Below are 13,855 nucleotides of genomic sequence, written 5' to 3'. Positions count from 1 at the left end.
ATGGTGTGACCTCATTTGGAATACTGTGTGCAGTTCTGGGCACCACACCTTAAAAAGGATATTATAGCTTTGGAAAAAGTGCAGAAAAGGGCAACTCGAATGATAAAAGGGTTGGAACACTTTCCCTATGAGGAACGGTTAAGGCGCTTAGGGCTCTTTAGCTTGGAGAAAAGACGACTGAGGGGTGACATGATCGAGGTTTATAAGATTATGCATGGGAAAGAGCAGGTAAAGAAAGAGGTACTTTTCTCCCTTTCTCACAATACAAGAACCCGTGGGCACTCCATGAAATTGCTGAGCGGTCGGGTTAGAACGGATAAAAGGAAGTACTTCTTCACCCAAAGAGTGATTAACACATGGAATTCACTGCCACAGGAAGTGGTGGGTGCTACAAGCATGGACGGCTTCAAAAGGGAATTAGATAAGCATATGGAGCAGAGGTCCATCAGTGGCTATTAGCCACAAGGTATAGCTAGGGGCTCTGGGGCAAGTGATGCTCTCCGGCGCCCGCCCATGTCCCCTTGCGGAAAAGGGTTTTTTTTCCCCCACGTCTCCGTGGATGCGCACACGCACCCAACGGAGCATGCGCATTCGTAGTGTACACAAAAAAAGAAAACCAGTTCGCCGCGCACTTCTTCATTGCGTGCAGGCGTGTGTTGTGATCGGCACCTCTCCCTTGCCATGGAACCTCCACAGTACCTCCACAGAACCTCCACAGTAGGTCTGATCGCTTTACTGCATGTTAGTTTGCCCCGGGGCAAACAGCCACACTTCTCCTCTGCAGTTTCCTGCCCGTGTGACAGGGGCCATAGAGGAGCAGAGGTCCATCAGTGGCTATTAGCCACAAGGTATAGATAGGGACTCTGGGGCAAGTGATGCTCATGTCTTCTTGGTGCTTGGGGGGGGGGTCAACAGTTGGAGGGCTTCTAATGTCCTGGCCCCACTGGTAGACCTCCTGATGGCACCTGGTATTTCTGGCCACTGTGTGACAGAGTGTTGGACTGGATGGGCCTTTGGCCTGATCCAACATTGGCATCTCTTATGTTCTTAGGCACCCACGCTGGGGGACCCCTGATACAGCCCAACAACATTTAAGCAGAACATACAATGTCATGTATTAAGTACTATTCCAAATGCTAAGTTACAAGATTCATATGACTTTGAATTATACCTAGCTGTTGATAGCCACTGAACTTGAGGTTGTTTTGATTTTTAGCAAGGCAAAACACATAGGTTTAATTTCCTGGAATGAAAACATGAGCAGATTTGTAAATTAGCTGAGGAGGTCTGAGTATTTGTCTTCTTTGCTAAAGGTTACAAGTTTAAATGCCAACAGCAAGCAACAGCACGTTTATCACAAATGGATGTTTCAACACTGAAATACTTTACAAATTTTACAGAAAGTGGTCATCTTACTAAAAATGTATATATAATTTGATTGATTCTTGACCTTGGTGTCTTTCACCTTTTTTACTCAGGAAGGATTTCAGTTAAGTAGAGATTAGGAAATGCTTTTTCTATACATTATGTCCTTATATTGGAGGGGTTTTATATCACACATGATTTTGAAATGCATATATGCCCCTCATCATGGAATAAAAGTTTAATATCTTCAACTGTTTCTGTCAGTAGAAACAATCACTAATTCCTATTAGCATAGGAAAAGGAGTACGACAAGGATGTATATTGTCACCTTGCTTATTTAATATATATGCAGAGCAGACAACGCTCTGAAACTGCTTGACGTGGGCTGGAATGTAGTAGGTTTGCTATAAAAATGGTCATGGCATTAATGCTTATCCAGTTGGTCAGTGCTTGCCTATGGCCTGATTCACACATGCAGTAGAATGAGGTGGCACAGACCTGAAGAAGTAAAATGGAGTTCACCGTCTTATAAATATCAAAACAGAAAGATGGCCATTCTGTGGAGGCACTGTTGGGGATTTTTAATTCTTCACACTAGAATTGTTTCTCAGTTCAGTCTACCCACAGTACTGCAAGTGATTTTCTGGCAGGAATTAGATAGGTATATGGAATTAGATAGGCATATGGAGCAGAGGTCCATCAGTGGCTATTAGCCACAAGGTATAGATAGGGGCTCTGGGGCAAGTGATGCTCTGTGACTTCTTGGTGCTTGGGGGGGGGGGGCAACAGTGGGAGGGCTTCTAATGTCCTGGCCCCACTGGTGGACCTCCTGGTGGCACCTGGTATTTTTGGCCGCTGTGTGTCAGAGTGTTGGACTAGATGGGCCTTTGGCCTGATCCAACATTGGCGTCTCTTATGTTCTTATGTTCTTATGAATTAATTGCTTAAGGAAGTGTCCATATATGTTTGCCTTTAGTAGAACTTCTGTAGTATTCTCCTTTTTTATTATGCAGTATGCAAAACTGGCCTATAGCCAACACAAGGTGGTAATGAGGTGAAATAATATAGGATGGTGTTTCTTTAATTAGTGTAATCAGAGATTTTCCTGTGCTTTATTTTTCCATGGAATGTTTTCGATTTCTAGAGATTTATTGTTCCATAAAATTAACGGCTATTAGTGGATGCCATTGCCAATGCAGTATTGGCAGTTTAAAGCTAGAATTCATAGTTTTCAGCTGATTATTCCTAAGAACTGTATGTCAGAGTACATGTATGTTTTTATTGATTTGTAAACTAGGAGTGCGAGGATAAAACCACAAATACTTGTAATAATCCAAATAAAAATTAAGTTATGAATTCTGATTGAATTCGGATATTCTTGGAATCAGTGTGTCAATATTTTTCATTGCCTTCCTTCTTTCTTAATTTTATCAGTGTAAGGGAAGTACCTGCTGTATTACTTTTAACTGTTTACAGCTATAGCTCCAGTAAAAACAATGTTCATGTAAAGCTTTGAATTTAAGCCATATTTGGTTTGCAATTTGTTTCTTAGTCATTCAGTTCAAGCATTTGTTGCTATGGCAGAGCATGAAAATAATATGGGGTGCTTTTAAAATGTTTACTAAATATAAATCAAAATCATGCTGTATTTAATAAGTGGATAATTTTCCGGAAGAACTTCTGATTCTGCTTTTTCCAGAAACCCAGTATCATTCTTGTGCCCAGTTGCTCACTGAAGCTAGGTGAAAGGGCTTCTACCCAATATGTGGTGGTGGAAAGTCCTGAGTTACAGCAACCCCCCCCCCCTGGGGTTTTCAAGGCAAGAGACACTCAGAGGTGGTTTCCCATTGGTATTGGAGTATGGGTAGAAGGTATTTCAGAGGACATTGGTTCTTTTCTCTTAAAATTCTTAACCAGATTGCCTAAATGTGTACCAGATGTAGCTATGTGACATGAACTTGCAGTTGATTCATTGGAATCAGCAGCTTGGTTAGATGCATTCAGACTCAGGATTACGATAATATTTAATTATAGATCTAGGCTCCTCCTTAGACTACGGGAAGACTCCTTTTAGAGTAACCAGAAGAGGTTGATTGATCAAAGAGAGGAACGGTTAGGCTTTACTAGTGCTTTTTGTATTATTTATGGAGGATGATAAAGTAGTATTGGTACGGGTTAAAAAGCAGCTATTAAAGTTAGATTTTAGAAGTACAAATCTACAAGCAAGGATGTGTTCTCTTCCCTAATAATGGATTAGAACCTCTGGTAAGCCTTCCAGCATATTTAAAATCTTTGACTATTCCCAGATACCTTAATATTTTTTTGGCTACCAGATTAAATACCATATCATTGCCTGAATTAAAAGGCTGATTTGCAGGACTCCCTGTTTCAGAATGCCGCTGCTGTTGTAACACAGGGAAGATAGGAAGTAAAGGCTTATTCATGTCAGTGTGCCGACATGGCACATCACAGGCTTGTTCCTTACAGGGTTAACTTGGCTTGCAGGAGCAGCAGTATAATCTGTGATCACTCTTAATTATACTGTATATTGACTTCCTCACTCTAAGCAGGAATTTTCAGCTTTCTAATCCTGTTCACCAGTTACATAACCTCCTTGTGGGAGCTTTTCTCTGACTCTTTTCTTTTGGCTCATTGCCACAGTTGTTATAATTCCTCTTCATAAGGAGTACTACAGGAAAATAAGTTCATGGGGAAAATCCATAAAATTTACCAGCTGAAAGATTTATTTTTTCTTTCAATGAAGGGAGGGCAAGTCTTTTCCTAATATGGCTGTGTTGACTTATATAAGGCTAATCAGTTTTAAATGGGTAGTGGAAAATCCAGTTCCTTCATTTGCCTACTTCTCTAGAATACATATATTTTATAAAATTGCTCTAGATTTCAAAAAATGTTTTGAGTCTGTAGTTGTTGGACTTAACAGGTATGTGTGTCTTCTGTAGGAAGAAATGTTTAAGGAGTTTCACCAAAAGCACAGTGTGTCTTATCCCTGCTTAATATAAACCCTCTACATACCTTCAGTGATTTTATGGATTGTCAGATTTATTAACAACTGCTTTAAGATGTGTTCTAATTTATCAATGATCTGTCATCGCCCTTTCCACAGTTCATGGATTCAAAGCAAATTCGTTTCATTCAAAAGCTGGGAATTTTTTTAACATATCTGTGATATATTGGGATATGTCTATAGGGATAAAATTAACTTCCCCAAGCAGAAATGTGAAATACTCTAAAACAGGGGTGTCAAACATGTGGCCTGGGGGCTGGATCAGGCCCCCAGAGAGTTTCCATCAGGCCTGCAGTGGAAATGGCCATCTCCTGCTTCCAGTTCTGCTGCTGCATCATAGCTTGCTTCACCAGACTCTCTTAATCACTCAGCCATTTCATGTTTTTTTTTTTTAATAAAGGTTTTATTGGCTCCCCTAAAAAGGGGAGGTATTTCGCTTAAAAGAAAAAAAGGAAGGGGTAGACAGTGGGAGAAAAAGAAAGCTGAGTGATATATAAACTGGTAAATTAAACTGTTAGTAATGTCCAATTAATCTTCTTGGGCTTCTTCTGTGTGTTGCCAAACTTCTTTTCTTAGTCCTGTTACATGTATTCTCTGTTAGTATGTTAGTAATGTTCCTTTGAGATTCTGTTAATAAAAAAGGTCTCTTCTTTGCACATTCAGAACCGCTTCTTTGCGTGCTGGGTACTTTTACTATCGCTGACGTGGAGGAGCTTCCTCTGTTGTCTTTCCGGCTTGTTAGATCCTCCTTCGGGTTGTTGTTAATACGCTCAGTTCATGTACTATAAATCCTCTTCCTTTCATGCCCCGGAGGTCCCCATTTTCGAGAATGGTATAATTTCATTTTCGCTTTTATATTCGCTCCCAGACTCTCTATGGGTCCTCCTCGCAATTGTTGACTTATAAGCGCTTATCAGGCACTCTCGCTGTCACAATTCCAACTTTATCTTTTTTGCAAAACTCCCGTCGGATTCACAGCCATAAACAGTCCAAACATTCAACAGCCGGCTCTTGCACACAAACAAACGCCCAGACGGAAGTCCCTCCCTCCTTCTCCGCTCGCTTTTGCCCAGCTCCGACATCTTTTCTTTTTTGTTTACTTTTAGAAAGTTCTTAAAATGTGCTCCAGAGAGACAAGTTTCTCGCTTTCAAATACATCAAAGGAAAACATCACTGTCCGCTCAATTCACCCCCCCCCTCCTTTTCTTTTTCGCTTGTATAGATGGAGGATTAACCTCTTCGCCTTTTTCGCTGGGAGGGGGGGAAAACAATTTTCAGTTCTTTTTCTCTGCATTTTGACAACTCACAGTTAAGCCGATCTTTTCTTTTTCTTTTCAATTTTCTCGCGCGGATTCCCTCCTCCACCGCGGGCGGGCGAGGCGCCCTCGGGAGCGACCCGAGGAAGCGTCCGCCATGCGCGGGAGCCAGACCGGAAGTCAGCCATTTCATGTTTTAACCTGGGTTCTAGACTCAGAACTCTGAGCATGAGATTTCTGTGGTGAATATCAATAAATCAAAAGTAGGTTTGCAGCTTACAGAGCTAATTTTTTAAGCAAGTTTTTATTTTAAGTTAAAAAAAACCTTTGTGTTTGTGTCTTTAATAAAGTTTATATCTCCACTATCTGGCATTACATTTTATGACACACATGGCCTGGCCCAGCAAGGTCTCATTTATGTCAGATCCGGCCCTCATAACAAATGAGTTCAGCACCCTTTTCTAAAAGAACAAAAATAATTTTGATAGAAATTCTTAATATCATACATAACTAATGTCTTTTTACTCTTTAATGTTTTTAAAGCTGTGCTGTACAGAACTTTTCACACTACAGTATATGCGGCCAAGTAATTTTAGTCCTTGTTTTTGCACTGGCCTTTGAAATATATTTTTCTGGTGTTCATTTTGTTGTCTGTTACTGTTTAACAGGAAACAAAAACCCTTGTGGATCCAAGGAGACATCTGCCGATCCAGACTGAAGCCAAGAGTCGAGGAAGAAAGCATGTGCAAAGTTATGTCCAGTTTTGATGACATTTCTATCAGTGGGACTTTAGAAAGATATGGGGAGGTAAGATTTTGCTGGATTTTTCTTTTAACATGTAAGTCATAGCAGTAATTAAATGGTTTGCTTATTATTACATTTATATTCTGCCTTTCTTTCATCATTGAACCCAAGATGATGTGACTACAGGGTTCCCAGAAGGTATTCTGTCCAGGCACTGACAAGGCATACCTGTGTAATGTCAGCAAGACTGTTGCCTCATGTGTCTTCCAACTGCAGTATGCTTATATGATCATATGAAATTGCCACAGTGTCAGACCATCTGGCCCCGTTTCCTTTTACTCCAACTGGCAGCAACTATACGCAATCTCAGGAAGACATCTGTCCCTCATATGCTACCTCACATCGTTTTCTAACTGAATCAGATTGAATTTTTGTTCAGATCATCAAGAAGATAAAAGATGTCTGTCAAAGATCCATTATTTAAACTGCCTCTCTAAACTGTCAAAGGTTGCTTTCGTAATTACCCTAATGGTGTCTAAACAGAGAAAAAAGATTATTGAATGCCAAGATGGGACTGAAGGTACACTGAGGAAAAGAAATGTAGGCACTGTGATAATTCAAAGAGAGCAGTATATAAAATAACAAAGCTGATCTGTAGCTTTTAGAACATGTTTTAAGTTACTCTTAGTATAATTATTGGGTTGAAGGAGTTAAATAAATAAATAAATAATATAATATAATCTGATTTCAAGGACAAAATCAAATACAGCAGTTAGGTACAACAGATACAGTAGGTACTTGTATCTAGGGTTTGGCTATAGTTCCATGAAGAGATAGGACAGCAGAGTACAGTGACTGGCATCCATGCTATTACTGGGTAATAATCCTTTAACTGTGCAAAGCCAAAATGGATGGTGATGCAATGGTGCTATGTTCAGCCTTGATTGTGTTACCAGTAGCCAATGGGTATATTGTGTTGCTGGCCTTCGTTCATCTGGTCTGGTTCAGGATAAGACCAGAGTGGGTTAAAGGCTGATATAATTTTGTTGTTGTAATCTGAGTTGATCAATCTGTTTTTAGACATAGCTCTGGTCTTCAGCCTTTTCATATCTTGATCTGTTTTTAAATTCCTGCTATATGGGATGCTCACAACTTTGTTCTTTTTTTCTTTACTTGTATATATATGGTGAGTTGAGTCCCTTCTTTTTGGCTCATGTTTCAGAGGCTATAGTAATACTGTTAAAATGTGTTGCTTATCTTGTAAAATACCTCTCCTACAAGAGATGCTCACAGAAAGATATTCTGGAATAGAAAGCTAATTTCTCAATGGCTAAACAAGACCATTCTACCTTATGCCTTGCTATCCAGGATAATGTGAGATAAACCTGTGACTGAGTTACTAGACTACCCAGCAGGTGGTATTTGCCCAAAATTATATAGTAGGGATGGGCACTAACCTAATTTCGTTATGAACATCACCAAGTTAGTGGTTCATGAGCCTCAGTCCATGAGATCACATCTCCCACAAACCTCCATGTTTTCCATGGAGGTTTGTGCAGTTTGTGACACTGGTTAGTGAGCCAGACATGCTGGCATCAGTAGATTAATCGTCAAAGCAACAGGGAGGGACTTATGCAGCCCTGGAAACACCAATAGTGGCCCTCCAAACACCAAACAAAAGAGGCCCTTGTGGGATCTGGGACACAGAGGAAAGTGTGAAAGAGCCCAGGTTGGGGGTGGAAGGATATAGAGAGGCGGAGGAGGGGTGCATGCTGCCGACGGTGCAGGAGAGAGAGGAGATGGAGATCTGAGGCTTGAAGGGAAAAGGGGAAGGCAATCTCCTTTTCACAGAAGCAGTGGAAACTTTGGGAAACTAGGCCATGGGGCAGTCAGAGGGAGGCCAGCAGATGAGGCCAGGACAAAAAAGGGAGACCCCAGGAGGCCCGGAAGTCCAGGATCTCAGGATCAGAAGGAAAGAGGGGCGATTTCCTTTTGATTAGAAGCAGTGGGAGTTCTGAGAAACTGGGAGGCCAGCAGATGAGGCCAGGCCAAAAAGAGACCCCAGGAGGCCTGGAAGTCGAATATCTCAGTGTCAGAAGGAAAAGGGGTGGCGATCTCCCATTGGCACAAGAGGAAAGTCAACTAAAGACTCGCTGCAAGTTTGGCATCTCTAGCCTGCAGGGGGGCTGTTGTACCGCATCACAAACCTCACTAAACGAACCGGTTTGGTAAACGGGAAGGTTCATGGTTCGTGAGACCCCATGAACTGGGACGAACTTCCATTTTCCCAGTTCGGGCCCATCCCTATTATATAGCATAAGAGGCCAAAGTGTTGTGGTTTCTGAATTGTTTTAAACAATGTTTTCCAGAATGATGTAGAAGACAATGCAGAAGTAGAAGCTAAGAATGGTATGACTCAGGGAGACAAGCTTCGTGCCTTAAAACTTCGGCGGCAGCCACGTTCAGCTACGACAGGCGCTCTTAAGTAATCTTATGTTTTTTCTCCTCTCTACTCTTTGTGTGTCATGGTCTTCTACCGGTATTTTTAAAGTGACTGAAACTTGACATTTTGCTGTGTAGAGCAGTGATACCTCTTGATACTTTGTAGTTCAAATAAATGTTTGTTGGTTTATTACTAACTTCAAAACCAGTTTGGTTGGGCTAGTTGATAATTTTGCAGTTATAAGATATTCACTTCGTACATTTAAATAGCCGCTTTCCATCAAAACCAGCAGTTGAGCAGCAGTGGCCCCTGTTGTAAGAATTACTGGAAGTGCAAAGTGAATTAATTACTTTTAGAATTGTGTTCCCCTCAGATTTGCTGTAGTAAATATTGTCACCTTCAGAAAGAATCACTTATCCCTGAATTTTAGCTAAGAAGAAATTAAGAAGTTTTCCTTGTGGAATATCTCCCTCACTGTGGTCCCTGGCATGTCTTAGTATTGGCACCTGCCCTGTTGAATACCCTTCCCAAGGAAACATGTTTATGGTCTACAGGTGCCTGACTTCCTTTTTAAGAAATCATTTCTTGGGCTGGGAAAAGGATTGGGTTGACATTCTTGCACTGTTCTTGAACTAAACTGCTTTATCAGTTTTTGATATTATGTTGTTACATTGGATGCTAAAAAATTTTAATTTAGTAATCCATTTTGGCTTTAGCTGGAAGGTAAGCTTTGAATGCTAAAAGTTTCTGATTTTCTAGGCTAGAAGATATGAAGCTGCATACAAGATCCACGTCTCAGCCTTTCAGGTACATACTATGGGGAAACTATTGGTGTTACAGTTTTAATTGACTTCTAATCTTAAATTTTCTGGACTCCGTTTCACTCTCAGTATTGATCCTGTCAATAGTTGCTTGTTATGTCTGTTTCCCATACCACACTGCTTGTCCAGAGAACTGCTCCTGGAATTCTTTCCTGTTACTCATCTTCTACAAGGGGAATGTATTACGCTATTATGTTTGCAAGCCAAGTGTGGATATATAGAAAGTTAAGAGCAGTTTGGCACACTTGTATCTGTCTTGCATGTATATGTGCATATAAATCATTTATGCTTTTAAAGTGTAAATTTCTTGAAATTATTTTGAAGAGCACTTCTGTGGTCAAAAATTAATGTGGAAGGCTTTCTTGAGCCTGCTGCTTAATGACTGTAAATGAAACCCTACACTCAGTTTACTGTATTCATAATTCCAGGTCAAATTGAGACCATTAGACCTCTGAAGATGCAATTCTGCAGGGATATAGCCTCGGAGCATGACGGAAGACAGGAGGGCCTAGTGTGATGTGGTCCATGGGGTCGCGAAGAGTCGGACTCAACTGTGTGACTGAACAACAACAAATAGCCTCAAACACACCAAAGCTAGCTTCTTAAAGGCTTTGAAGTATTTCAGTGGCTACATCCTTGCAGAATATTATATGCAGAGGTCTGATGGTTATAAGGCAACTTGGAATTGTAAAACTGCTTTATGGGTCCATGTGTCAAACCACCTGTGAGAATAACTTCCCTCATGATACGCGCACAAACCTCTGAAAATGAAGAGGGGTGTTTCCAGGGGCAGTATCCTGGTGAATTTTGCAGAGATATCTTTGCCAGTGTGGCTTACCATACAGAGATCTATTGATGTGGTTATGCTGTGCATGTGATACAGGCCCAAGTATCTCTTTTCAGTGAGCTGTCAAAAGGCTTTGGGGGCTCTTCCAAAGAAGATGGCAAGGGAAAATCTTGCCTGCCTTCAGAAAATGTGAATGGATATGTTATTTAGAAGACTTTTTATAATAGTAGGTGGGATTCTTCTGGCTTTTTGTGTTTGTGTCTGGTAATATTTAGTGCTCTGATTTTGTGTCTGATATTATGGTTTTACAGAAAAAGCTTTGTTATTCAGCACTTATAGGGAATAGGGGGTTGCTGGTTGATCAAATGTGCTGGATACTGAAGTTTATTGCTCTGGAAATCTTCATCAGTTAGTTTTTAAGTGTGTAGACAGCCCTGAAGTTTGTAGTAGTCCATGAAGCATTTTTGTGCACAAGTCTCTTTGTACCTTCTATGGACATGAGCCAATCTGCCAAACTCTGTTGGGAGCTAAAACATAATTTCAGTAGTACCTGTACAGAAGCAGCACTTACTGAATTATAGCTTGAAAGACTCACAGCAAAGTCTCTGATTTTAAAAAAAAAATCCAGGTGAATTTTGGGCCTAACGACTGTTAAACACTGAGGTGGGATTGCAAAAAGGGTGAATCCTACTCATTTGCCAGAATTTGCCAGTATTAAGCTTCCATGTCTGAAAAGATAGACTTAAGATGTTTTTAAACTATTACTGGCCAAATTTATGTCTGAATAATAAATACATTGACAACATAATCTTGCTGATGCCACACCAAATGTATTGTGTTTTTAGACTGAATACTTCAGCAATCTCACAAGGATCTATATCTCCTTTGAAATCCTCCAAAGTGATGGCAATGTCACCCACAGCAAAGAGAATAAACAGAAACTCTGCATCCACAAGCTCAAATTTAAAAAGGTATATCTTGTTTTGTTATGACTTCATTTTGGAAAGGAGATAGGGAATTTTTTGAGACAGAAGGTTAATACATAATTTTGAGATACAATGATCCTGGCATGCTTTTCAGACATCAGGATCTTGGGGGGGGGGTTGCTTGAGGTGCTATTAATGAAAGATGTTCTGATCTTGTCCTTCTATACTTGATGAGTCAGTTTGAATTCCTGATTATGGTTAATTACAGTGTTCAGTGAATCACGTTGGCCCTATGTACTAATGAAACTGTGGCTGTGATCCTGAGGATCATGTGTTAAAAGATCGATATTTATACTCCAGGCTTTCTACCGTTTTTTTCATACACACCGGCTTTTAACAAGCCAAAGAACAGATAAGTAAATGAGCCAACTGGGAACTGCTCACAAGGAGAACTCTGTAAGAGATTCTAAATGTCATCTTTTGCACAGTGTCTTAGGGATCACATCCATATGGTTACCTGGTATATTACAGTGATGTCATGGTTGCATGATGACCTTTTTTCCGTTGGCTGCCATATAGTTTTTGTTATTTCACAGACAGAACAATGTACTGCCTTCCATTAATTTTATGGCAGTGGTTCTGTGTCACTTTCCCCCCTGGTGTCTTTTAAATCTGTTCTGCATTAACCATCACATGTATGTACATTTTGTGTGTATTTTTACCCCGCATGTGTTTTCCATTCAGCATTTCCATAAACTCCAGGCTAGCCAGTTCTCTAGGGAACCTGTATGCCGCTTCAGATGATGCTGAGAGCAAACTGACATCATCGTCCTCTAGGACAGGTTATTCTGTAAACCAAACCTCCAGTCATTTGAATGGCAGTGCTCAGCTGCCTGCCAGAAATTACCATGAGCTGAACAACAACCTGTACAACAGGAGCGGCAGTAGTGCTACCAACCTCAACAGCTATGCCAATTCTCCCAGCGTCCTGACAGACGAGTACAGCACCTACAGATCTTTTACGGGGCTCGCTGCTTCTCCAGCAAGATACCTGAGTCGCTCAATTCCTGTAAGTCTACAGCCACAGCAGCCTTCCAGGGGATCTGACAGAACCTTGCTTCTTCAGCCAGAGCTCCCTCAGAAGAGTTTCTAAACCTTCTTTTCTGGCCTTTTCTGTCTAAGAAATGCTCCCCTTTTTTATGCACAGCATCTTTGCTTTTTTGCTGATTTCTTCTTAGCCATAGCGACTAGCTATACTTACTTTTGCTTCCTTAGTGTTCCTCACAAAGGTGCTATGGAAACATATAATTCTTTAACTTTTCTAACAACTTTCATCAGTGCATAATTTTTTTCAGTAGTCTCTCCATTTCAGATCTGTCATCAATAAATCATTGGAAATATAAAACTCATGGTAATATAGGATCTTCCTAGCTTAATCAATTCATTATCATATGGCATTGTGTGTAAAATAGCCAGGAGATCCTAAAGTTGTCTGGCAGCCAGAAGTTCTAGCTCTTTAGCCTTATGCACCACTAGGTAGTGAGCGAGACTTGTTTTTAAGGCAAGAGATGTTTCAGAGGTGGTTTGCCATTGCCTTCCTCTGCGTCCCGAACCCTGGTATTCCTTGGAGGTAGCCTTTCCAAATACGAGCCAAGGCTGACCCTGCTTAGCTTCTGAGGTTTGATGGGATAGGGCTAGCCTGGGCTATCCAGGTCAGGGCATCTTCCTAGCTGAACAGATGTAGAGGATATCTTACTCAAGGGCACACTAAACAGATTGATACAGGTGTGGTAGCATTACCATCACTGGAAGTGTCAGTTAAATTTGTGAAGGGATATAGACTTAAGTCTGTAATCTGCTTTTAAAAACAGCCTCAAAAATGTCTGTACCTTTAAAAATTCAGATATGATTTATTTATTTATTTGTTAGCGGCTCTTTTAGTCACTGCTCACCCAAAGGGTCTCCCAGCATCTTACAACATTAAAACTAGTAAGGTAAAAACAACATAAAAACAAATAACAAATATAAAATATTAACATTAAAATATCAAACTATTAAAATATGTGGCTATCACCATACCACTAATAAAAACAGACCAAACATTGGAGGTTACCTTCAAAAGGCCAGCCTAAACAATTCGGCCTTACATGCCCTATGGAAACTAAGCAAGTCAAGCAGGGCACGGATGTCGTCCTCGAGTGCATTCCACAGAGTAGGGGCCACGACTGAGAAGACCCTTCCCCTGATGACATCTGACTAAGCCATCCTGGGCCCAAGCACCTACCTGCAAGAGGCCTCTAGAGGATGGTCAAAGGGAGTGGGGGGTCATAATAGGAGAGGCAGTCCCATAGATATGAGGGTCCCAGACAGTTAAGAGCTTTAAGGTTTAGCACAAACACTTAGAATTTAATCCGGAGTCTAATAGGTAGCCAGTACAGCTGCCACAGAATTGGAGTAATATGAGCTGACCATAATGTTCCAGTCAGCA

General features: G+C 40.8%; 1 protein-coding gene across 1 annotated transcript in view; it reads left to right on the top strand.

The window, feature by feature from the left end:
- CDC14A (cell division cycle 14A) overlaps positions 1-13,855 on the top strand; it is a 97,765-nt gene that overhangs the window by 76,567 nt on the left and 7,343 nt on the right. Inside the window, exons 13-17 of the mRNA XM_015407747.1 lie at positions 6,315-6,453; positions 8,760-8,875; positions 9,593-9,640; positions 11,287-11,412; positions 12,112-12,436. Of these exons, the coding sequence (XP_015263233.1) occupies positions 6,315-6,453; positions 8,760-8,875; positions 9,593-9,640; positions 11,287-11,412; positions 12,112-12,436 (754 nt within the window). The remainder of the gene's footprint in view (positions 1-6,314; positions 6,454-8,759; positions 8,876-9,592; positions 9,641-11,286; positions 11,413-12,111; positions 12,437-13,855) is intronic.

Source organism: Gekko japonicus, unplaced genomic scaffold (genome assembly GCF_001447785.1).
Source record: "Gekko japonicus isolate JY-2015 unplaced genomic scaffold, Gekko_japonicus_V1.1 scaffold2204, whole genome shotgun sequence".
NCBI lineage: Eukaryota > Metazoa > Chordata > Lepidosauria > Squamata > Gekkonidae > Gekko > Gekko japonicus.
This window is presented reverse-complemented; position numbering and strand designations above follow the sequence as displayed.